Source organism: Coregonus clupeaformis, chromosome 38 (genome assembly GCF_020615455.1).
Source record: "Coregonus clupeaformis isolate EN_2021a chromosome 38, ASM2061545v1, whole genome shotgun sequence".
Taxonomy (NCBI): Eukaryota; Metazoa; Chordata; class Actinopteri; order Salmoniformes; family Salmonidae; genus Coregonus; species Coregonus clupeaformis.
The window spans coordinates 5,670,963-5,697,449 of NC_059229.1; the positions used below are offsets into that span (position 1 = coordinate 5,670,963).

Below are 26,487 nucleotides of genomic sequence, written 5' to 3' on the forward strand. Positions count from 1 at the left end.
GCACAGGGACTATGGTGGTCTGCTTGAAACATGTTGGTATTACAGACTCAGACAGGGAGAGGTTGAAAATGTCAGTGAAGACACTTGCTAGTTGGGCAGCACATGCTCGGAGTACACGTCCTGGTAATCCGTCTGGTCCTGTGGCCTTGTGAATGTTGACCTGTTTAAAGGTCTCACATCGGCTAAGGAGCGCGTGATCACACAGTCGTCCAGAACAGCTGATGCTCTCATGCATGTTTCAGTGTTACTTGCCTCGAAGCATGCTTTGAAGTAATTTAGCTCGTCTGGTAGGCTCGTGGCTGTGCTTTCCTTTGTAGTCTATAATAGTTTGCAAGCCCTGCCACATCCGATGAGCCGGTGTAGTACGATTCGATCTTAGTCCTATATTGAAGCTTGGCCTGTTTGATGGTTCGTCGGAGGGCATAGCGGGTTTTCTTATAAGCTTCCGGGTTAGAGTCCCGCTCCTTGAAAGCGGCAGCTCTACCCTTTAGCTCAGTGCGGATGTTGCCTGTAATCCATGGCTTCTGGTTGGGGTATGTACGTACAGTCACTGTGAGGACAACGTCATCGATGCACTTATTGATGAAGCCAGTGACTGATGTGGTGTACTCCTCAATGCCATCGGAAGAATCCCGGAACATATTTCAGTCTCTGCTAGCAAAACAGTCCTGTAGCTTAGCATCTGCTTCATCTGACCACTTTTTCATTGACCGAGTCACTGGTGCTTCCTGCTTTAGTTTTTGCTTGTAAGCAGGAATCAGGAGGTTAGAGTTATGGTCAGATTTGCCAAATGGAGGGCGAGGGAGAGCTTTGTACGCATCTCTGTGTGTGGAGTAAAGGTGGTCTAGATTTTTTTCCCATCTGGTTGCACATTTAACATGCTGGTAGAAATGCATTAAAGTCCCCGGCCATTAGGAGCACTGCCTCTGGATGAGCATTTTCCAGTTTGCTTATGGCCGTATACAGCTCATTGAGTGCGGTCTTAGCGCCACTGTGTTGTGCACTGAAGTCCACAAGAGAAGGGAAAAGGTGAGAGGAGGAGAGCGCGTAGATGCGAGAAGGAATTACAACAAGCAAAGTGATCATGCTGTTTGTATGTGGCTGCTATGAAAGTGAACTATGTTTGCGTGTGATCAGGGGTGTATTCATTCCGCCAATTCTGTTGAAAATCGTTTCTTAAACGGAACGAAATGGGAATAAACATACCTGAATTTCTCCAATAGAAACTTGTTTGCAACTGTTGCACTAATGATTACACCCTAGATCAGCTAGATGCAGGCAAGAGTGTGCAAGGCGGTATTAACTGTCTCACTATCTGTCAACTTGATTACTAAACTTTCTCTCGACCTGTGCACCTACATTGTACATTTTCATTCATAGGATAGGTTGTAGCAACCTCATGATGGGTATAGGGAACATTTTAGTATCATGTAGTAGCCTAAAGCTATCGCTGTTACAATGAGCTGGATGAATGGAATATGAATGACAGTCATCCAATATGCTGTAATAGAAATAAGGCCATGCTCATTAAAATCATTATCGTCCTCCCTCATCTTAAACGGCACCGACCGCCACTGGTGTAAGTATGTGTGTGTGTGTGTGTGTGTGTGTAGAGTCCAGCCAGTGTGTGTGCATAGAGTCAGTGCGAGAGATGGTCAATGCAGGTAGTCTGGGTAGCCATTTTATTAGCCATATAGCAGTCTTGTTTAGCAGTCTTATGGCTTGGTGATAGAAGCTGTTCAGAGTCCTGTTGGTTCCAGACTTGGTGCATCGGTAGCGCTTGTTGTGCGGTAGCAGAGAGAACAGTCTATGACTTGGGTGGCTGGAGTCTGACAATTTTTGGGGCCTTCCTCTGACACCGCCTGGTATAGAGGTCCTGGATGGCAGGGAGCTCGGCCCCAGTGATGTACTGCGTACCAAGCGGTGATGCAGCCAGCCAAGATGCTCTCAATGGTGCAGCTGTAGCTCTGAGGGCCCATGGCAAATAGTTTCAGCCTCCTGAAAGGGAAGAGACGTTGTCGTGCCCTCTTCACAACTGTGTGGGTGTGTGTGGACCATGTTAATTCCAAAGAACTTGAAGCTCTCCACTCACTCTACTACAGCCCCGCCAATGTGAATGGGGGCGTGCTCAGCCCTCCATTTCCTGTAGTCCACGATCAGCTCCTTTGTCTTGCTGACGTTGAGGGAGAGGTTGTTGTCCTGGCACCACACTAACATACTATATTTTCACTGCAGATTACTCTGGTGCCAAAAGATGCATAGAGTACTTATTAAAGGGCTACACAAAACAGCATGTGCCCTCTTGAGTGTGTGTGTGTGTGTTCATGTGTCCTTGTGTGTGTGCTTTGTGACCAGCAGGCAGTGTTCTAGACCCTAATCAGGTCTCTCCATCAGTGTACTGCTACTGCAATAGAGCCCTTAGCCCTCTCCATTTATACAAGAGACCCTTCACACACACACACACACACCCCTCCTCATTCCCACAAGAGACCCTTCACTAGTCACCACCCTTACAGGAGAACAGAGAGGAGGAGGAAGGGACAGGTAGAGGACAAAAGGAGGGCAGCAGAGAGAGAAAATAGAGAAGGAAAGGTGGTGTAAAAACAGAATGACAGGATAATAGGGATACAAACTATGAGGTGGAAAAAAAGAGAGGAGGACCAAAGAGAGCAGGACCAAAGAGAGCAGGACCAAAGAGAGCAGGACCAAAGAGAGCAGGACCAAAGGACCAAAGAGAGGAGGGCCAAAGAGAGCAGGACCAAAGAGAGCAGGACCAAAGAGAGGAGGACCAAAGAGAGCAGGACCAAAGAGAGCAGGACCAAAGAGAGCAGGACCAAAGAGAGGAGGACCAAAGAGAGCAGGACCAAAGAGAGCAGGACCAAAGAGAGGAGGACCAAAGAGAGCAGGACCAAAGAGAGCAGGACCAAAGAGCGCAGGACCAAAGAGAGCAGGACCAAAGAGAGGAGGGCCAAAGAGAGCAGGACCAAAGAGAGGAGGGCCAAAGAGAGCAGGACCAAAGAGAGCAGGATCAAAGAGAGGAGGGCCAAAGAGAGGAGGGCCAAAGAGAGGAGGACCAAAGAGAGCAGGACCAAAGAGAGGAGGGCCAAAGAGAGGAGGACCAAAGAGAGCAGGACCAAAGAGAGCAGGACCAAAGAGAGGAGGACCAAAGAGAGGAGGACCAAAGAGAGCAGGACCAAAGAGAGGAGGGCCAAAGAGAGGAGGGCCAAAGAGAGGAGGGCCAAAGAGAGGAGGGCCAAAGAGAGCAGGGCCAAAGAGATAGAGGAAAACAAGTGAGGGAGAGAGAGAGAGCATGTAGAGAAGAATGAGGGGTAGGGTGTCGAGCCAGAGCCAGGGTGAAAAACTAGTTGGGATTGCTAGAAGACACCATCAAGTAAAAAATGAAGAATGAAGGGGAGATGAAGAGAGAAAATGATCTTGCTGAAACGAAGGCAGCCGGAGGAGTGTGTGTGCAGGGTTGGGTAGGTTACTTTTCAAATGTAATCCGCTACAGTTACTAGTTACCTAGAGTGGGAGGTCGCCTAACGGTTAGAGCGTTTGGCCGGTAACCGAAAGATCACTGGTTCGAACACCCGAGCCGACAAGGTGAAAAATCGGTTGACGTGCCCTTGAGCAAGGCACTTAACCCTAATTTGCTCCAGGGGCGCCGTACTACTATGACTGACCCTGTAAAACAACACATTTCACTGCACCTATCTGGGGTATGAGACAATATTTAAAAAAATGTTTTACCTGTCCAAATTGTAATCAGTAATGTAACTTTTGGATTGCCCAAACTCAGTAACGTAATCTTTCAGTAACTTTCCCCTTAAGAGCCATTAGAACAAGACAAAAAGGATCCATCAAACACATTTGGTGTGTCATCATAGTGGTATCTGACATCATAGTGGTCTCTGACATCATAGTGCTCTCTGACATCATAGTGGTCTCTGACATCATAGTGGTCTCTGACATCATAGTGGTGTCTGACATCATCGTGGTATCTGACATCATAGTGGTATCTGACATCATAGTGGTCTCTGACATCATAGTGGTCTCTGACTTGTGGTAAGACTCGCTCAGGTGGAACAAACTTAAACTTCTGCCTTTTTTCAATGCTGAATTGAATGTCATTGAGAAAACAGAAAAGTGTCATAATGGATTTTTTTTCTCCCGCAAACATCCTTTCTGAATTTAAAAGTAATCCAAGAAGTAATAGTTTGTCAAAGGTATCTGTAACCTGTTACAGTGTTTTGGAATGTAATCAGTTACTCCCCAACCGTGTGTGTGTGTGTGTGTACCTTGCTGAAGCGAGGTGAGCAGGAGGAGAACTGTCTGATCTCAACAGGCTCGTCATCATCGTTGGTGTCGTCCTCATCGTACGCATTGATGTGGTGATAACGATCTGAACGGGCTGAGGAAGGAGAGGAGAGAGAGAGAGAGAGAGAGAGCGAGAGAGCGATGGAAAGAGGGATGGCGAGAAAGAGAGAGAGAAAGACAGAAAGAGAGAGAGAGAAATAGAGAGACGGAGAGAAAGAGAGATGGAGAGAAAGAGAGAGAGAGAGATGTAACATCTTAGCTTTCATAAATAATTTAATGGCCCTAGCCTTGGCGTTCTCTCTCCTCTGCTTACACTTTTCAATGTCGCTGCAAACCACTGCAACACTTTGGGAGAACCACTCTCTGGCTTGGCTGGGTTTTACCATGAGATAACTCCTATCAAAGATCAGAGACTCACTGGCTTTACACATGTAGCCCAATTCTGATCTTTTTCCAATAATATGTTTTTTGGCCAATTGGGCAAAATATCAGAATTAGGCTGCCTGTGTAAATACAGCCAGTGTGCTTTATTGGCATTAAATACACAGGTAATGGCACTCACTGTCGAAGTAGCTGGTGTCCTCTTCTGACTCCAGATGAGGTATGAACTCTGCCTTCTGTCTCAGTAGACTGTTCCAGTCCAGGTCAGAGAAGAACGAGTGCTGCTTCACCTCAAACGCTCCTCCTGGGGACACGGAGGAATTATAACAACAAGATCAGCTCTGAGAATGTAGGCCTTGGAAGAGCATATGGCCCTGGGCCATGGTAGTTGGAGTAATACAGAAACAAAGGTTAAAATGTGAATAATTATGGCATGATTCATTACACACAGTAAGCAGGAATACTTTCTGACTCATATCTGAGACCTAGGGAGAGTTGCTTGCTGTTTCTGAATCTGTGTTAAAAAATGCAGCATCATTGCCTTGACAAACAAGGTTGTTTTTGGTAAGATTATGACAGTAGACTACAGCACAAACAGGAGGAACATTCTTAAATTCTAGCACATTGGTTCCAAAAACCGTGTGGGGTCCCCTGAAGTTGAAATTTGGTCCCCTGAGAAAATCTTAAAATGGGTATAGAATACAACCTAACCATTTAGTGTCAACTAAGGGCCTTTTGTCGTGTGCAGAACAAGTTTGAGAACCCCTGTTCTAGTACCTGTACCCAGCCTCATCAGTGGGTTGGTCTGTAGCAGGGTTGATATCAGTCCCTGGGCATCAGCAGGCAGGACCTCATCTCCATCAGGCCACACTATGTCATCTGAGAGAAACAACAGATAGATGGGACTACAGAGCCAGTTACAGAGAGAATGAACAGCAAGGATCTGGAACCGGACCAACATTAAGTCAGGCCCAAGTTAGTACACAGACGGAGGCCTTGCAGTCATCAGTCACTTACAGCAGTGGTTTTTAAACCTCTCCTCAGGGACCCCCAGCCGTTCCATGCATTTGATCTATTCCACAGCTAGCACACCTGATTCAACTTGTGAATTGTCTGGGGGTCCCCGAGGAGAGGTTTGAAAACCCCTGACATACAGTCCAGAACAAGAAGCACTGGGGGGAATTCAAAAAGAAAACATTTGCAGACACAGAGGAAAGGCCAGCCCTCATGTCACCTGTAATGACCTGTCCAAACAGCTTTTGATTGATTGACTGATTGATGGCAGACTCACCTGTGATGACCTGTCCAAAGAGCTCCTCAGGCGTGTCTCCAAAGAATGGCACACATCCCACCAGGAACTCATAGAGGATGATGCCCATGGCCCACCAGTCCACCGGCTTCCCGTAGCCCTGTCTCAGGATCACCTCCGGGGCTATGTACTCTGGGGTGCCACACACCTGGGACAGGGAGAGAGATCCACCAATCAGAAGTCTCGGTCACGCTCCTTGCAATGGAGTAGTCCCAAAAATGCAAACCTTTCCCATCTGGCACTCCAGGCAGGCTCAATAAAAAATAAAAGACAACAACAAATACTATTTGAACCCAGGTCTGGCCTGTGTAGCTATCTGCAAGCCCAAAAGCTTGAATATTCTTCCATCTGTCTCTGACAGAAGTACTGTACAGTAATCACTAATCATGGACCCAGATTGTATAATGCTGATAATCAGAATTCAAATTCAAATTGGTACTGTTGCTGTACATGGTTGAGGCAGCAGGGGCCTAGTTCATTACTGCTGAGTGAATAACCAACGCTCTCTAATCAAGAGTCTGCACAGACCAAAACATGAAAGGGTCTTAATCTATTTCATGTGCAGATGATGTGTGTTCATTAGAACCCATTAAAAAGCATGAGCTGGCACACACCCAAAAGGCTGGTAGAGCTGCTGACTAACGGAGAGTAAACTGTAGGCTAAAAAAATGTAATAAAGAGATTTGCACGCTCTTTATACAAGCTCCCATTAATTTATTGGGTAAACCACCAATGTTTCGGCATCACTCTGCCTTCTTCAGGGTAACGTCATGAATGCTTGAACCAGGTTATGTAAACAAACACTGCAATTAGCGCAACCAATGACAATAGTGAGGGGTGTGTCATAGTCATTAGGGTCGATAAGAATGAATAAAAAAATATATTTTTTAAAGACAATAGTTTACAGTGAGTTTAATATATTAGGCTACTGTTATCATATTGCAACATCATTAGATATTGTACATATTAATAGCATCAACATACATTATTATTTAATTGAATATACATATTTAATTGTTTCCATTTCATATAATCTTTGTTACATGTAATCTTTTGGTTCAACCGTAATGCACAATAAGCATCATCGACAAAGGCAACATCTTGGGTGCACGCTGATAAGCTGTAGAACACAGGAGGTCAGTGGCACCTTAATTGGGGAGGATGGGCTCGTGGCAATGGTTGGAGTGGAATAAGTGGAATGGTATCAAATACATCAAACACATGGTTTCAACGTGTTTGATGCCATTCCATTCGCTCCATTCCAGTCATTATTATGAGCCGTCCTCCCCTCAGCAGCCTGCTGTGATGTAGAAAGAATATGTTCATTTAGCAGACTTTAGAGGACTTGTTCATAAAAAGTATCGGAGGTCAAGGTCAATGTTCAGACCACTAGGGGTCAGTGTTTTTAGATCGGAGATCCAGTAGGCCTCCCTCTGTAGTAGCAGTTCATTAGAACACAACAGATGCCATCTAGCCTGGCATCCCAACTGATTTCAAGTGAAAGTATCTGTGCCATTATGGCGTCTGTGAGAGCATGGGTAGCATCACTGAGGCTATCCCATTGTTGGAAGCCCTCGATGGCAATGTCCATGCTAAAGCAGGTTACAACCATCTAGAGTCCTCTTTCTAACTCTATGTGAAACAACAGTGAAACCCAGCATTCAGTCTGGTTTAACCAGGCTAGATGCCCTACTGCTGCTTTGGACAGACAAAGACAAGAGAAGAAACTGTATTGCTGCTGGCCTAACAGCATCATTAATTAATATGGGGAGTTAAATTCAAAACATGCATAAACATAAAACTGTAATTGCAAAATAAATAGGGACCAGAATATAATTTATTTCGAGAAATTATGATGATTCAGTCTGTATGGTAAACATTATTAGTGACTGTGTGTATTCGTCTTGTTTGGCTAATGATGAGTTTTTGCAAGGTTATTTTGAGATTCTCAATCTGTTGATGCATGAGGCAAGTCAAGTGATCCTGAATTCAACTCTCTCACGTAACTGCATGACTGTCGGCTATCTACAGAGTTTCTAACATACTGTATGCGATTGGCTCTTCATTGAGAGGTTGGCTGTATACTACCTCTGATAAACTGTTGATATAAAAATGGCTTTATAAATCAATATGATTGACTGTTTGTTTGTTTGATTGGCTGACTGACTGACTGATCATGACTGACTGACTGACTGACTAACTAACTGACTCAATGACTGACTGATTGATTGACTGACTGACTGATCATGACTGACTGACTGACTGACTGATCGATCAATCGATCTACCTGTTTGTCCAGGAACTCGCGTGCGTCCTTCTCGATGTGTCCCTCGTACAGATTGGTGGTGAGGCTCATCAGACCCATCTTAGACAGGCCAAAGTCTGTCAGTTTGATGTGGCCCATAGAGGTGATCAGAAGACTGATGAAAACAGGAACAACACATGGGCTGTCAGACATCAACTGCACAGCAAACACCAGGAACAGAAAGCTTTAGACTTCAACCCGATCAGGGTGGGTTGGATGCATATCGAGGCTGTCTGTACGACCAACAGGAGCCTGTAGACAGTATTCCTAGAACCTTTCACAGTACACACATTTTGGCTTAATATTGTTAGAGGATGTCCCACATTTTCCTAAGAAATTACATTTATGGTGAATATTGTGTAGTGTGAAAGCAACTAGACCTCCCATCCACCAGGGGAGTGGCAGGGTGGCAGTGTGGCCCACTCACTTGTCAGGCTTGAGGTCTCGGTGCACGATGCCATAGTTGTGTAGGTACTCCAGTGCCAGTACGGTCTCAGCGAAGTACATCCTGGTCAGTTCCACGGGCAGCGCCCCGATGTTCTTCAGCAGAGTGGCACAGTCATCCCCCTATAGGAACACAACATGGTTGGTTAGACACAGGCTCCCCCTATAGGAACACAACATGGTTGGTTAGACACAGTCTCCCCCTATAGGAACACAACGTGGTTGGTTAGACACAGTCTCCCCCTATAGGAACACAACATGGTTGGTTAGACACAGTCTCCCCCTATAGGAACACAACATGGTTGGTTAGACACAGTCTCCCCCTATAGGAACACAACATGGTTGGTTAGACAGTCTCCCTCTATAGGAACACAACGTGGTTGGTTAGACACAGTCTCCCCCTATAGGAACACAACATGGTTGGTTAGACACAGTCTCCCCCTATAGGAACACAACATGGTTGGTTAGACACAGTCTCCCCCTATAGGAACACAACATGGTTGGTTAGACAGTCTCCCTCTATAGGAACACAACGTGGTTGGTTAGACACAGTCTCCCCTATAGGAACACAACATGGTTGGTTAGACACAGTCTCCCCTATAGGAACACAACATGGTTGGTTAGACAGTCTCCCTCTATAGGAACACAACGTGGTTGGTTAGACACAGTCTCCCCCTATAGGAACACAACATGGTTGGTTAGACACAGTCTCCCCCTATAGGAACACAACATGGTTGGTTAGACACAGTCTCCCCCTATAGGAACACAACATGGTTGGTTAGACAGTCTCCCTCTATAGGAACACAACGTGGTTGGTTAGACACAGTCTCCCCCTATAGGAACACAACATGGTTGGTTAGACACAGTCTCCCCCTATAGGAACACAACATGGTTGGTTAGACACAGTCTCCCCCTATAGGAACACAACATGGTTGGTTAGACAGTCTCCCTCTATAGGAACACAACGTGGTTGGTTAGACACAGTCTCCCCCTATGGAACACAACATGGTTGGTTAGACACAGTCTCCCCCTATAGGAACACAACATAGTTGGTTAGACACAGTCTCCCCCTATAGAAACACAACGTGGTTGGTTAGACAGTCTCCCCCATAGGAACACAACGTGGTTGGTTAGACAGTCTCCCCCATAGGAACACAACATGGTTGGTTAGACATGGGTTATGACTCGATTCTCTATCCTGCTCCTAAAGAATGCACTTGTACACACTTTCTCTCATGGATTCAAACAATGGTGGGAACTCCATTGACCTACCACAACAATGCTTTTCAATACATGACGGGCAATGTGCAAGTGCACACTTCTGTACCCTTTGGGAAGAGAATGGGGCACAGCCTGAGAGTCAGTCTGAATGGGTTCAAGGATTTCACAGTGTCGGTCGGCCCTATCTGTGGTTGTTTGTCTTGTGTTGTTTCTCCCCTCCTCATCTGGCCTGGTAAACCTATGTTTGGCAGAGTCACACACTACTTTTCATGCCTGGCTGTGTCTGTAGACTGACTCTGAACACTAACAACCAGGAGAAAAGCAATCTGCTTTCTGCTATATAGTTTGGTTGAGTAGGTTGAGCTGCTATCCAGCACCTAACACACATTGAGAAAGATGGATTGGCTAGGGCTGCTGTGGTAAGTGACCCTGGCCCTCGGTCAATACCCTATGTGGATAGGATATATGTTTTTAAGTTTCCACCAGTGGTGGCTGGTGGCACTTTAAATGAGAAGGACATAGTAATGTTTGGAATGACATGGTTTTCCATGTGTTTGATACCATTCCATTCACACCATTCCATCCATTATTATGAGCCACCCTCCCCTCTGGTTTCCACCATATTGCTTTCACCTAGCTAGTCCTATCAGATACCATGAAAAGCAAACGAACAAGGGCAGAAGGGAGAGTACCACTTTCCAGAATGAGAATGAAATCCAACCGGGTTCCCTGAGAAACTCTCTCCCCCTCAAAGGAAGTGAACAAGATCAGAACGGAGAGAACTTTGAAGGAGCAAGGTGTAAGATATGTGAGGTTTCTTGGGACACCCTATGAAGCCTTTATTGTAATTCCATTAAAGTAGTACAGTTTCCTCAGAAACCCACTTACCTTCAACATACTCCATGACCATGCAGAGGTGCCTGCGGGTCTCGAAGGAGCAGAACATGGAGACCACGAAGGGGTTTTCAGCGAAGGTCAGGATGTCTCTCTCTACAAAGGCCTGCTGGATCTGGTTCCTCAGGATCAGGTTCTGCTTGTTGATCTTCTTCATGGCAAAACGCTGACGGGTCTCCCTGTGACGTACCAGGTACACCGCACTGAGGGGAGATAGGGGGAGGGAAGGAGCAGAGAGGAGGGAGGGGAGGAGGGAATGAGGAGGGAGGAGGAGGGAGGGGAGAGAGGGGGAGGGGAGGAGGAGGGAGTGGTGGAGAGATGAGAGAGGAGGGAGGAGGGGAGAGAGGGCAAGGGGAGGAGGAGGGAGGGAGAGGAGGGAGGAGTGGGAGGGGAGGAGGGAAGGAAGAGGGAGTAGGAGGGAGGGGAAAGAGGGGGAGGGAAGGGAGGAGAGGGAGAGGGGGAGGGGAGGAGGAGAGAGGAGAGAGGAGGGAGGGAGGGGAGGAGGAAGGAGGGAAGGAGGAGGGATGAGGGAAGGAGGAGGGAGTGGAGGAGGAGGAAGAAGAGAGAGGGGGAGAGGAGGAGGAGGGAGGAGGGATGAGAGGGGGAGGAGGGAGATGGGTAAAGGGTAGAGGTGCAAGAAGCCAATGGTATGGTTGGGGTAAAATTAGTTGGTCAGAGAAATCTATCTGCAGCCTCATGTCTTGTCAAATCTTTGAATGAATGTGAGGACTTGGTGATGTCCATGAAATACATAGTCATTCAAATTGCTTTGACTAGACTCTACTCACCCATATGCTCCGTTGCTGATCAGCTTGATGGTTTGAAAGTCTTCTTCACTTGGCGGCTTCATGGCTTTCATCTTCCCCTACGTAAACAAGCAGGCAAGCTCAGTCAAGCCTAACTTAAGCTAGATTCTATTTGAAGATAGATCTGGTGTGTCTGTGAGTGTATTTCTCATTAGAGATGGAGGGTCCTCACCTCTGATCTGGTGTGTCTGTGAGTGTATTTCTCATTAGAGATGGAGGGTCCTCACCTCTGATCTGGTGTGTCTGTGAGTGTATTTCTCATTAGAGATGGAGGGTCCTCACCTCTGCGGAATCATCTGTCTCTGGGGTGTGGGGACCTTCACTGTCATAATAGTTGTCCATGCTCACAATGTCTGGACAAAAACACATGATTTAACAGTCAATACAGTATCTGGTGTGTACTGTTGCTGATGAATAGCATTGTTCCACATTTTGTTGTGTTCCAGCCTGAGCAATGCAATGGCAATTAACTTTAAAGAGGGTTGTTTAGGTTTTTCTCTACAATAACAAAATCATTTTGACATGTGAGTCACTCTGGATAAGGGGGAGAGTGCTAAACAAATAAATGCAAATATGTTAAAGGCCCAGTGATGTCAAAAACATGATTTTCCTGTTATATATATATATATATATATATATATATATATATATATTTCCACACTATGAAGTTGGAGTAAAACTGTGAAATTGTTATAATTATAATAACGCTCCTTTAGTGTAAGAGTTGTTTGAAACGACCGCCTGAAATTTCAGCCTGGTTTGCTGGAATGGAGTTTAAGTTTTCACCAGCAGGGAAATTAGTTAATAGACCAATAACAGCTAGTTTTCAGTTTTCCGCTCCCCACTCAGACCACTCCCAGATAGTCCTAGCAAAATTATTGCTTCAGAAATTGCTCTTTGCTATGAAGCTCTATTATTTTTTTTTACAATTTTAATTGAAAACAATCACAGTAATGTACTTAATTGTTACCAGAAATTATTTGATATGGAGATAAAAACAGCTGTATTGGACCTTTAAGTAAACATCTTGCTATTTTTTATTAGATGTTACATAAATAATATATATTCTTGTCACCTTGGTAACAACATTTCTTTATGTCTTTGGGGAACCGAGAGAGGGAGGGAAGAAGAGAGTGAGAGAGAGAGAAAGAGAGAGAGATAGAGTGAAATGGAGAGAGAGGGATCAAGATGTGAATATTTGTATGAAACTGTGTGAATATTTGTGTGGGTGAGAATAGAAAAGTGCTAAACCAAGGGCTCGTTTGCAAAAAGTGTCACATTGTTAGCCGAGACAACCCACTAAAACCCAAACTCATATTTCTTCAACCAGACTGAATCTAGCTGACAAATAGCATCCAGTCTGATTCTGAATAGCCTTTCTAACCCATTTACCTTGTGTAGTTTAATGAACAGCTTGTGATGGATTTGCCACTGTGAGAAGTGGAGCTGGAATGAATTGAAGGAGTCAGAGCAGGAGTTTGGGGGCTGGTGTGTGTGTAGATTATTATTATGTAGATTAATGACAGTGAGTGCAGTGCTGCGACCGGCTTCAGAATCAGTGAAGGGAGTTCTCTCTGCGTCTCAATAATGTCTACAGGTAGCCTGGTCCCAGATATGTTTGTGCTGTCTTGCTAAGGTTTAGTGTGACAATGACAAGGCGAGACAGCACAAACAGATCTGGGACCCCATCTCACCCTCCAGAGGGTCCCGGGTCAGTCCCAGCCGTCTGAATCTGTCTCTTTCTGTTTCCCTCTTCTGTCTCTCCCTCCCCCCATCTCACCCTCCAGAGGGTCCCAGGTCAAATCTGTCTCTTTCTGTTTCCCTCTTCTGTCTCTCCCTCCCCCCATCTCACCCTCCAGAGGGTCCCTGGTCTGTCCCAGCCGTCTGAATCTGTCTCTTTCTGTTCCTCTCTTCCTCCTCCTCCTTCTCCCCTCCCCCTCCCTTACTCCCCCTCTAGTCCAAGGGTATTCAACTCTTACCCTACGAGGTCCGCAGCCTGCTGCTTTTCTGTTCTACCTGATAATTAATTACACCCACCTGGTGTCCCAGGTCTAAATCAGTCCCTGATTGGAGGAGAAGAAAGTAAACAAAGCAGTGGAACTGTCTTCTCCAGGTCCAGAGTTGAGGGCACTAGAGTCTCCTGACATAACATGTAACAAGGAATATCCGTCTTCATTAAATGTGTGTGTGTCTCACCCTCCAGAGGGTCCCGGGTCAGCCCCAGCTGGCTGATGATGTAACGAGGGATGTCCGTCTTCATCAGGTGTCCCTCCTTGGCGTGGTCCTCTGCTGCCTCCAGCAGGTGGTAAAACTCCTCTGGGTTGAACTCCTGCAGAGAGGAGGGGGGGGGGGACACACAAGGGACCATATAGAAAGTTACACAAAAGCTGCCAGTCTGCCACATAAACTTTATGTAGTATTGACTTTTCTGGATTGAACTGTCTGTCGTATTGAGAGGAGGGGGGACGATATAGAGTCTGACAGACAAAATCTGCCACATTGACTGCAGTATTGAGTGTGCTGTTTTGAGTTTAACTGTGGAATCCTATATGGTGAAATAAAGAGCTAATAAACAGCTAGGTACTAACATGGTCATAACTTTGAATTGCGGCTCCAATAAGCCCTATACCTGATTAACATACCCTTTAATTCTGTCCTCTGGGCATCTCTTTCATTCAACCTTTGTGGAGGGATATAACATTGTTATTAGAAACCAGAGCGCCTGGGGCTGGGAGGGGAAGGTCATTTCCTGGTTTCAGTGTTCCGATGTTCAACTGTTCTCTGGCCTTGCCAACTAAGATACAGTATATTGAGATGACAGGAGTGGAGTGAACCCATAGAAATAGAATGACTAGAACAGATTATATTTATTTGAGTGCTCCTTGGACTTGCCAACTATGATGAGTGGAGTGAACATAGATTAGAGACACAATATAAGACTGATACAGGTGTTGTACTTGATTCTGTGGGAGGACCTCTCTGCACTGAGTTCTGCTCTGCTCTATGTACCTCTATGTGGGATAATGTTCTTCCACCATGGCTCTGACATTTCCCCAAATCAGAGGAGACTGTGACTAGAATGCCAAATGAACTGAACCTCTTTCTTTCTCTCTCCATCTCTCTCTCCCCTCCATTTCACTTTCTCTCTCCCTCCATCTTTCCCTCTTTCATTCTCCTCTCTCTCTTTCTCTCTCCATCTCTCTCCCCTTCATTTCACTTTCTCTCTCCTCTCTCCCGCTATCCTTCTCTACCTCTTTCCTCTCTCTCTCTCATATAACTGACACAAGGAGAAGCATCTAGCCTGACCCTATCGACCTCTTCCGCCGGTCACCCTGGCAACGGGAAGATGAGACAGCAACGGCAGAAGGGGGCGGGACCAAGCGTTTGACAGGCAGGGGAAGCTATCAATCAGAGTGTGTAAATCCAGGGACACACCGGTGATTTATGTATATATAGCTTTGAATGTCAACTTGACAGTTGGAGGAGTTTATTTCAATTGGCATTTAATGTGCTTTTGGTCCATGGCAGCAGTGTACGTGGGTGGACGTTTTACAGCTTACACTGTTCAGTTTGGAAAATATCCTTAGGCATTTAGCATAATGCTGTGTATGTAATGACTCACATAAAAAATCATTGACCTATATCTATGAAATCAAGGGATGTGTTTAGGTTAAATACACCATACAATCTATCATAAAGCTAGCCTCTAGTATTTTTTGATTTAACTACAGTGAAAAATGAGAGAGGGACACAGATTAAAGGGGATGGACAGTATGGAATGTGGCAGACTGGGGATTCCATCCCCCGACAATGCATAGCCCGTGTCCCAAATGACACCCTCTTCCCTACATGGTGCACTACCTGTGATCAGAGCCCTATGGGCCCTGTTCCATAAGCAGTGCACTATATAAGGAATAGGGTGCCATTTGGAATAGTAGGCAAGACACGGGGGGCCAGTAGGAAAAATGTATGCACTCACTAACCGTAAGTCGCTCTGGATAAGAGCGTCTGCTAAATGACTAAAATGTAAAATGTAAATGTAAGACATTTTTTCACGATTTTTCACGATTTTTTCAATCAATCAAAGCATGTTTTGGGGTTCATTCAGTAGTTTTTATGTGATAAAGTAGAATCCTGTTGAAAAATGATGTGAAAAGTATTATTTATATTCCTAAAACATAAGTTGAAAATGTTACTGTTGCTGCTACCTGTTGTTGATTATGAATTTGGTTTTAAATGTCCAAATTCATAATCAATATGCAGAAATAAGTTGTGATATTCAGAAGACCAAACATAAACATTACTCCCTATACATACATATGTCAGTCACACTTGTGTTCAGATTAGTTCTATTTAGCTAAATGAATACCTTATAAACTGCACACACACACCAACATTTACCAAGCAGCCACTCTACACTTTGATTTGCTTGTCCTACTGTAATCAATACCTTGCGCAAATTAATCACTCCGCAAATTAATCACTCACATCAATATTGTATAGAAAATCAATGGAACTGGGACAATAACCGCGGTGACATGCACTGTTTGCGCTCTTCTAAAAGAAAAAACACAACTAACTTCGGTAAAATACATTCATCTGTTGATAGATGAGAACCTGTAGTAGCCATTTATCAACTCATCTCCTTGTGCCACAATGTTTACTGTAGATGGCCAATATGAAAAGGAAACAACACTTTTTTGACTGGAAAATTTCAACGAATCATCACCTCACAGGTAGATCTACATAGTGACAGGGGTTGGCTTTCATTTTTTTTTTTAAAGCAATCGATTTAGCATCATCTTGATGACTATAAACCTTTATATTAACATCACCAATCTGAGGTAAAAGGATGTGTAATTCCACTCAATATATGTGTTGTAAATTCAAGCTTGTACGAGGTAGTAAACAAACTTTCCACATTAGGGAAATTAGCGCAATATAAAATAATTTTATATGACAAAATAATTCAACATGTCAATTTAGGATGATAGTACAGTATATGTTGCCCACTCGCAAGCTATTGCTGTCACGACTTTCGCCGAGGCTGCCTCCCCTCCTTGTTCGGGCAGGCTTCGGCGTTCGTCGTCACCGGCTTACTAGCCACTGCCGCTCCATATCTCATCATTCCATTTGTCTTGTCTTGTTAATTACACACACCTGGTTCTTATCCCCTCATTAGTCCGTGTATAAGTGTTCCCTCTGCCCCCTTGTCCTTGTGGGTGATTGTTTTATGTGAGTTGAGTGTAGCTCGGTGGAGCTACTCGTACCTTGTATTGCCGGGGTAGATTATTCTCCTGTGTCTGTATTTTGTTGGAGCTACCCGTACCTTGTATTGCCGGGGTAGATTGTTCCCCTGTGCCTATATTTTGTTGTCGCTATCCAGCGCAACTGTGTACGACGGAATAAACTCTGTATTCAGTGATTTACCCTCCTGCGCCTGACTCCTTCTAATCACACTCATCACAATTGTAACAATTACATATACACTACCAGTCAAAAGTTTGGACACACCTACTCATTCAAGGGTTTTTCTTTATTTTTTACATTGTAGAATAATAGTGAAGACATCAAAACTATTAAATAACACATTTGGAATCATGTAGTAACCAAAAAAGAGTTAAACAAAATATATTTTATATTTGAGATTCTTCAAATAGCCACCCTTTGCCTTGATGACAGCTTTGCACACTCTTATCTCAACCAGCTTCATGAGGTAGTTACCTGGAATGCATTTCAATTAACATTAATTTGGGGAATTCTATTCCTTCTTAATACGTTTGAGAAGATAGCCCTATTTGGTAAAAGACCAAATCGATATTATGGCAAGAACAGCTCAAATAAGCAAAGAGAAACGACAGTCCATCATTACTTTCAGACATGAAGGTCAGTCAATATGGAAAATGTCAAGAACTTTGAAAGTTTCTTCAAGTGCAGTCGCAAAAACCATCAAGCGCTATGATGAAACTGGCTCTCATGAGGACCGCCACAGGAATCGAAGACCCAGAGCTACCTCTGCTGCAGAGGATAAGTTCATTAGAGTTACCAGCCCAAATAAATGCTTCACAGAGTTCAAGTCACAGACATATCTCAACATCAACTGTTCAGAGGGGACTGTGTGAATCAGGCCTTCATGGTCGAATTGCTGCAAAGAAACCACTACTAAAGGCCACCAATAAGAAGAAGAGAACTGCTTGGGCCAAGAAACACAAGCAATGGACATTAGACCGGTGGAAATTTGTCCTTTGGTCTGGAGACCAAATTGGCGATTTTTGGTTCCAACTGCCGTGTCTTTGTGAGACACGGTGTGGGTGAATAGATGATCTCTACATGTGTAGTTCCCACCGTAAAGCATGGAGGAGGAGGTGTTATGGTGTGGGGGTGCTTTGCTGGTGACACTGTCTGTGATTTATTTAGAATTCAAGGCACACTTAATCAGGATGGCTACCACAGCATTCTGCAGCGACACGCCATCACATCTGGTTTGTGCTTAGTGGGACTATCATTTGTTTTTCAACAGGACAATGACCCAACACACCTCTAGGCTGTGTAAGGGCTATTTTACCAAGAAGGAGAGTGATGGAGTGCTGCATCAGATGACCTGGCCTCCACAATTCCCCGACCTCAACCCAATTGTGATGGTTTGGGATGAGTCGGACGGCAGAGTGAAGGAAAAGCAGCCAACAAGTGCTCAGCATATGTGGGAACTCCTTCAAGACTTTTGTAAAAGCATTCCAGGTGAAGCTGGTTGAGAGAATGCCAAGAGTGTGCAAAGCTGTCATCAAGGCAAAGGGTGGCTATTTGAAGAATCTCAAATATAAAATATATTTTGATTTGTTTAACACTTTTTTGGTCACTACATGATTCCATATGTGTTATTTCATAGTTTTGATGTCTTCACTATTATTCTAGTAAAAATAAAGAAAAACCCTTGAATGAGTAGGTGTGTCCAAACCTTTGACTGGTATTGTATTTCTAACTCATTTAACCATTTAGAGAGTGAAATGCTCTGAAACAAATTTTAACTGGGCGCTCTAGACTAGAGACTCCATAGTGTCTGTGCAGAAGCCTGAACATCCCTAGTAATAGACATGTAATAGAGCTCACCAGACATTCCAGGAGCCGGGCGGGACGAGATATGATGATGAAGAGCTTTTTGACCAGCTCAGTGACGAAGGTCAACTCAGAGCTCTCAGAACGCTCATAGGCCTGAGAGAGAGGGAAGAGAGAGAGAGAGAGAGAGAGAGAGAGAGAGAGAGAGAGAGAGAGAGAGAGAGAGAGAGAGAGAGAGAGAGAGAGAGAGAGAGAGAGAGCTTCAGCACCACGGACAGCGATAAACAAATTCTTAGCAGTTAACAGGTTCTCCACCAATAAAATTGAATGACAGCTACTTTTGGAAGACCAGAAAAGCACTAGGGGTGCATGCGTGTGTGTGTGTGTGAGCACGTCTAAGTGTGTGTATGTGCGTTCGCATGTTTTTGCAACTATGCATGATCACTCACGTCGTTGAGCATCTTCTCCAGATTCTCCTGCAGCTCAAAGAAATACACCGTTGTGATGAGTCCGTCCTGTGATTTGGTCAGGCAGTCTCTGGACAGCTCTGCTATCTGGTGGTGGATGAAGCTGAGGACCCCGTCAGCCAGCGGCAGCACGCTCTCCGGGGAGAAGTTCTGGATGAATTCTGACAGACGCTCCTCCATTTGGGCTGTAGCCTGGGAAGAGAGGACAACATGGTAGAATACACTATATGTGAGTGACTGGGGTTCGAAACCAGGCCACAAGACTGTGTTAACCAACTGAGCTAAAGCCTTTTAGGGGAGAAGTTATGGATGAAGTGGACACATATACAGCATAGACTAAATATTATCAATACAGGACATGTATATGTGACCGATGGGGTTGGAACCCAGGCCTTCTACGAGCTACAAGATTGTGTTGGTGTGCTGAGATAAAGCCTAGGAGCCAACCCAAGTCTTCAGGATTCAGGTGAGGTCCCCCCCCCCGCCCCCATTGACCTCCATGTAAAGTCAATGTCTAGTGTGATACTACCAATACTGTGAAACAAACAGACACCATCAGCAAACTGCTTAATCCAAATGAATCTCTCCTTACCTTGGTGTTTGTGCTACTATAGTTTGTGATGTGAGTAATGCTTTTTCTCTGTTTGTCTGCTTCTGTTTGGTTTGCAGCTTTACCACAGTGGCTGCCTGCCTGTCATACAGTCTGTAAGTCACTGTTATCGGTCAACACAAAGCCAGAGGCGGTTGCAACAGTGGATGGGGAGATATGCTGTATAAGAGAGAGAAACTGCACTGCGCTGGGATCTATCTCAGTGGCTCTCTGGAGCCATTTTGGCTCAGTCACTGCATGTCAGTCTCCATTTTGGGGATGCAACAGTTTAAACCATCTTGTTGTTTTTTTATGCAGAAGCATATAGGGCCACTGTGTGTGTGTGTGTGTGTGTGCATGTGTGTGTGTGCGCATCTTCGCGTATGTGTGCGTACCAACGAGTGTGTGTGTGTGCGCATGTGAGTATGCGTACCTGCATACGTGTGTGTATGTGTGGGTACGAGTTGTGCGTGCGACCGTGTGTGTGTGTGTGTGTGTGTACTGACCTTGGGGAAGCGCTCCTTGTAGACATGGTTCATCATTACTATCTCGTTGTCATAGCAAGACGGTGAACGCCCCGGGCTGAAGAGAGAGAACGAGACAGAGAAAGAGAGGAAGATTGACAAGAAAGAGTGAGAGACAATCAATTCTAAATGTTTCACTTGAATGCAGGCTTAATTTGCAGCAGCCAGGACCCAGTGTGTGCATGTGTGTGTGTGTGTGTGTGTGTGTGTGTGTGTGTGTGTGTTTATGTGTATGTACGTGCGTGCGTGCATGCGTGTGGACCCCTGGCTGTACATTATGTAAATCAGCCAATCAGAGATTGCATCACTTTTCATCTCTCGCTATTACCAACCAATCAGGAATTCTGAACACTCCATCTCCATCTAATGGATGCACTAATCAGGACCACACTCCTCAATCAAGGAGGAGCATGGGTAAAGACAGGAAGTTATTCCATCATTCTACAGCGCATCAAGAGAGGAGACCGTCAGACCCCAGTGGAACAAGCTACATGCAACCATGCCAAGTACGAATACAAGACTTGGGTTCAAATAGTATTTAAAATTTGTTTAATACTTGGAGCTTTCCTGGAGTGAAAGATGGGAGGGTTTACACTTTTGGGACTACTCCATGGTTCCATTGCATCAGATAAGCTTAATCAATCGCAGATTGAAAATATATATTATTTTGAACCCAGGTCTGCTGTGTATGGAGCAGATATTTTAGTCTGGTCTAGAAGTCTCCATGGACTCATCACTGGGGAGACAGAAGAGAGGAGGGCAGGCTAATGGAGAAACACATGCACTCTGGAGACCGCCTGGAGGGTACCACCTATAATAAAGACCACACGGGACTCTAGAGAGGGGCATGCTGAGAGAGAGTGAGAGAGAGAGAGAGACAGAGAGAGAGAGAGACAGAGAGAGAGAGAGAACACTATATATATACATATGACATTTGAGGGTACTGTTTACTGTTAATATTTATTGTTTATTTCACTTTTGTTTACTATCTACTCACTTGCTTTGGCAATGTTAACATATGTTTCCCATGCCAATAAAGCCCTTAAATTGAATTGAATTGAAAGAGGAAGAGAGACCAACTGTAAAACAGAGGGGTTTGTTAGGAGATTGGGTTTGTATTAATATCTTTGTGTATAAAGCTTCTAGGAGATACACAGGGCTGTTGAACGAGGCTAGTATCCCCACCCCTTTCCCTGACCCTTGACCTCGCTAACCTGAGGCTGCGGGAGCGGGGGCGCACGTGTGGCGAGCGGCGGCCCCCGTCGTCGTCGGTGATGCTCTCGGTGCTGCCGAAGTGCTTGGACAGGAAGTGTAGCTCGTCCATGGTGGGCTGGAAGGGCAGCTGGTGCAGCCGCTCCTGTGACGAGGAGGAGGACTAGGGGAGAGAGGGAGGACATGAGAAGAGAGAGGGAGAGAGGGGGAGAGGGGGAGAGGGAGAGAGGGGGAGAGGAATGAGAAACGTCAATGTACAGTAACAACAGTAACATCACTTCTGCATTAAACAATCACACAGCCATACCTCATGTGTTTCATAAAATAAAGAGAGAGAGAGAGAGAGAGAGAGAGAGAGAGAGAGAGAGAGAGAGAGAGAGAGAGAGAGAGAGAGAGAGCGAGTGGGGAGAGAGAGAGAGAGAGAGAGAGAGAGAGAGAGAGAGAGAGAGAGAGAGAGAGCCCTCAAGTGTTAATAAGCCTTTATTGTACAGCTAAAGTATTAGATGCAGAGCTTCTAGGCTGCTGCACAAACATCAATATAATGAAACAAAAAAAGTGCTAGAAAGAGAGTGGGAGGGAGAAGAGTGTGATGAAGAGAGAAAATCCAAGAGACTGAAAACTACAACTGGACAACAAGCTAAAGTGGTGGAGCCTCGGGGGTCTTAGCACTAGCAGACCCTTCTCTTAAACACATGTGTTTTTCTATTCTAGAGCTACAAGAAAAACCAGACTGGATCAATGAAGGGCTTTAATGAACACGTCTCCCATAGGGAGATAGTGGTGTGTGTTCGTGTGTGGGTGTGTGTGTGAGTGAGTGTGTGTGTGTGTGTGTTGGGAGGTTAAACAATCTCTTTGTTCCTCTCTTCCTCCATTAACTCTCTCTCTCTGTCTCTCTCTCTCTCTCTCCCTCTCCCTATCGTCCTCTTCCTCTCCATCCCTCTCTTCCCCTCTCTCTCTCACTCTCCCTCTCTCTCGATTCAATTCAATTTAAGGTCTTTATTGGCATGGGAAACATATGTTAACATTGCCAAAGCAAGTGAAGTAGATAGTAAACAAAAGTGAAATAAACAATCAATATTAACAGTAAACATTACACTCAGAAGTTCCAAAAGAATAAAGACATCTCTCTCTCTCTCTTCCCCTCTCCCTCTCTCTCCACTGTCTACTTTATTACAAGTTCTGCTACACAACTGCCTCCTTCCATGCACCCCTCTCCTCTGCCATCCTCCCCTCCTTTCATCTACTCTGTGTATGCGGGCACTGCCGTAGCTAATCAAGCGAGTAATGGTTTGTATAATAGCCTAGGGAGGTCTGAAAACTGACGTCAGTACAGGAGGAAGAGAGGAGAGGTGGAGAGGAGAGGGGAGAGAGGGGTGAGAAAGAGACATGTGAGGGGGAGAGGGGAGGAGAGGAGAGAGGAGAGAGGTAGTGCCTAGGCATCTGGCTTCAACCTCCTGTCAACAGCACTGCAAATCTGCAATTATTGGTAGTGTATGTGTGTGCGTTCATTGCAAAGTATTGTCTCTCTCTCTCTCTCTCTCTCTCTCTCTCTCTCTCTCTCTCCCTCCCTCCCTCCCTCCCTCCCTCCCTCCCTCCCTCCCTCCCTCCCCATCCCTCTCTCTCTCCCTCCCTCCCTCCCTCCCTCCCTCCCTCCCTCCCCATCCCTCTCTTTCCCTCTCTCTCTCACTCTCCCTCTCTCTCGATTCAATTCAATTTAAGGGCTTTATTGGCATGGGAAATGTATGTTAACATTGCCAAAGCAAGTGAAGTAGATAGTAAACAAAAGTGAGGTAAACAATAAATACAGTGGGTAAAAAAAGTCAGCCACCAATTGTGCAAGTTCTCCCACTTAAAAAGATGAGAGAGGCCTGTAATTTTCATCATAGGTACACGTCAACTATGACAGACAAAATGAGAAGAAAAAAAATCCAGAAAATCACATTGTAGGATTTTTTATGAATTTATTTGCAAATTATGGTGGAAAATAAGTATTTGGTCAATAACAAAAGTTTCTCAATACTTTGTTATATACCCTTTGTTGGCAATGACACAGGTCAAACGTTTTCTGTAAGTCTTCACAAGGTTTTCACACACTGTTGCTGGTATTTTGGCCCATTCCTCCATGCAGATCTCCTCTAGAGCAGTGATGTTTTGGGGCTGTCGCTGGGCAACACAGACTTTCAACTCCCTCCAAAGATTTTCTATGGGGTTGAGATCTGGAGACTGACTAGGCCACTCCAGGACCTTGAAATGCTTCTTACGAAGCCACTCCTGTTCTTTGGATGCAACTCAGCATTCTTTGTCCTCCAAACACGACGAGTTTAGTTTTTACCAAAAAGTTATATTTTGGTTTCATCTGACCATATGACATTCTCCCAATCCTCTTCTGGATCATCCAAATGCACTCTAGCAAACTTCAGACGGGCCTGGACATGTACTGGCTTAAGCAGGGGGACACGTCTTGCACTGCAGGATTTGAATCCCTGGCGGCGTAGTGTGTTACTGATGGTAGGCTTTGTCACTTTGGTCCCAGCTCTCTGCAGGTCATTCACTAGGTCCCCCCGTGTGGTTCTGGGATTTTTGCTCACCGTTCTTGTGATCATTTTGACCCCACGGGGTGAGATCTTGCGTGGAGCCCCAGATCGAGGGAGATTATCAGTGGAGGACAGAGGAGCCTCTTAAAGAAGAAGTTACAGGTCTGTAAGAGCCAGAAATCTTGCTTGTTTGTAGGTGACCAAATACTTATTTTCCACCATAATTTGCAAATAAATTCATAAAAAATCCTACAATGTGATTTTCTGGATTTCTTTTTCTCATTTTGTCTGTCATAGTTGACGTGTACCTATGATGAAAATTACAGGCCTCTCTCATCTTTTTAAGTGGGAGAACTTGCACAATTGGTGGCTGACTAAATACTTTTTTTCCCCACTGTATATATATATAACAATGTGCAAATAGTTAATGTACAAATGGGAAAATAAATAAACATAAATATGGGTTGTATTTACAATGGTGTTTGTTCTTCACTGGTTGCCCTTTTCTTGTGGCAACAGATCACAAATCTTGCTGCTGTGATGGCACACTGTGGTTTTTCACCCAGTAGATAAGGGAGTTGATCAAAATTGGGTTTGTTTTCGAATTCTTTGTGGATCTCTGTAATCTGAGGGAAATATGTGTCTCTAATATGGTCATACATTTGGCAGGAGGTCAGGAAGTGCAGCTCAGTTTCCACCTCATTTTGTGGACAGTGTGCACATAGCCTGTCTTCTCTTGAGAGCCAGGTCTGCCTACGGCGGCCTTTCTCAATAGCAAGGCTGTGCTCACTGAGTCTGTACATAGTCAAAGCTTTCCTTAAGTTTGGGTCAGTCACAGTGGTCAGGTATTCTGCCACTGTGTACTCTCTGTTTAGAGCCAAATAGCATTGTAGTTTGCTCAGTTTTTTTGTTAATTCTTTCCAATGTGTCAAGTAATTCTCTTTTTGTTTTCTCATGATTTGGTTGGGTCTAATTGTGTTGTTGTTGTTTTCCTGGGGCTCTGTGGGGTCTGTTTGTGTTTGTGAACAGAGCCCCAGGACCAGTGTACTTAGGGGACTCTTCTCCAAGTTCATCTCTTTGTAGGTGATGGCTTTGTTATGGAAGGTTTGGGAATCGCTTCCTTTTAAGTGGTTATAGAATTTAACGTTTCTTTTATGGATTTTGATAATTAGCAGGTATTGGCCTAATTCTGCTCTGCATGCATTATTTGGTGTTTTTCTTTGTACACAGAGGATATTTTTGCAGAATTCTGCATGCAGAGTCTCAATTTGATGTTTGTCCCATTTTGTGAATTCTTGGTTGGTGAGCGGACCCCAGACCTCACAACCATGAAGTGCAATGGGTTCTATAACTGATTCAAGTATTTTTTAGCCAGATCCTAATTGGTATGTCAAATTTTATGTTCCTTTTGATGGCATAGAAGGCCCTTCTTGCCTTGTCTCTCAGATCGTTCACAGCTTTGTGGAAGTTACCTGTGGCGCTGATGTTTAGGCCGAGGTATGTATAGTTTTTTGTGTGCTCTAGGGCAACGGTGTCTAGATGGAATTTGTATTTGTGGTCCTGGCAACTGGACCTTTTTTGGAACACCATTATTTTTGTCTTACTGAGATTTACTGTCAGGGCCCAGGTCTGACAGAATCTGTGCAGAAGGTCTGGGTGCTGCTGTAGGCCCTCCTTGGTTGGTGACAGAAGCACCAGATCATCAGCAAACAGTAGACATTTGACTTCAGATTCTAGTAGGGTGAGGCCGGGTGCTGCAGACTGTTCTAGTGCCCTCGTCAATTCGTTGATATATATGTTGAAGAGGGTGGGGCTTAAACTGCATCCCTGTCTCACCCCACGGCCCTGTGGAAAGAAATGTGTGTGTTTTTTGCCAATTTTAACCGCATGCTTGTTGTTTGTGTTTATAATGTCGTATGTTTTTCCCCCAAAAGCTTTTTTAAAATCAACAAAGCATGAGAAGACTTTGCCTTTGTTTTGGTTTGTTTGTTTGTCAATTAGGGTGTGCAGGGTGAATACGTGGTCTGTCGTACGGTAATTTCTCTCTCTCTCTCTCTCTCTCTCTCTCACACACACATTTCACCCTTCATTGACTCCTCCTGTATTCTCTTTGCATCTCTGTCTGTATCCCATCCTCCTCCATCCCTCTCTCCATCACTCCATCTCTCAGTTTAACTAACTGAATGATAGTAATGGATAGAGGATGAGATAACATGTTTTTAAAACCGGTTGATTTTCTGTTTCTACTGTATTATCTTTTCGCACACACACACACACACACACACACACACACACACACACACACACACACACACACACACACACACACACACACACACACACACACACACACACACACCCACCCACCCACCCACCCACCCACACACCTTCTCTTTGGGCCAAGTCATCAGCCACAGTGATAAATCAGGTT

The 26,487-nt window shown here is 44.8% G+C and overlaps 1 protein-coding gene across 1 annotated transcript in view; it reads right to left on the minus strand.

Moving 5' to 3' along the window:
- The window catches only part of LOC121553825 (microtubule-associated serine/threonine-protein kinase 1), a 101,824-nt gene that overhangs the window by 17,259 nt on the left and 58,078 nt on the right, over nucleotides 1-26,487 (minus strand). Inside the window, exons 6-19 of the mRNA XM_045211736.1 lie at nucleotides 21,525-21,685; nucleotides 20,293-20,368; nucleotides 19,180-19,389; nucleotides 18,785-18,886; nucleotides 13,874-14,006; nucleotides 11,960-12,030; nucleotides 11,660-11,736; nucleotides 10,858-11,074; nucleotides 8,740-8,879; nucleotides 8,295-8,427; nucleotides 5,990-6,155; nucleotides 5,476-5,577; nucleotides 4,880-5,002; nucleotides 4,299-4,411 (exon numbers count right to left, since the gene is read on the minus strand). Coding sequence (XP_045067671.1) covers nucleotides 4,299-4,411; nucleotides 4,880-5,002; nucleotides 5,476-5,577; nucleotides 5,990-6,155; nucleotides 8,295-8,427; nucleotides 8,740-8,879; nucleotides 10,858-11,074; nucleotides 11,660-11,736; nucleotides 11,960-12,030; nucleotides 13,874-14,006; nucleotides 18,785-18,886; nucleotides 19,180-19,389; nucleotides 20,293-20,368; nucleotides 21,525-21,685 — 1,824 coding nt within the window. The remainder of the gene's footprint in view (nucleotides 1-4,298; nucleotides 4,412-4,879; nucleotides 5,003-5,475; nucleotides 5,578-5,989; nucleotides 6,156-8,294; nucleotides 8,428-8,739; nucleotides 8,880-10,857; nucleotides 11,075-11,659; nucleotides 11,737-11,959; nucleotides 12,031-13,873; nucleotides 14,007-18,784; nucleotides 18,887-19,179; nucleotides 19,390-20,292; nucleotides 20,369-21,524; nucleotides 21,686-26,487) is intronic.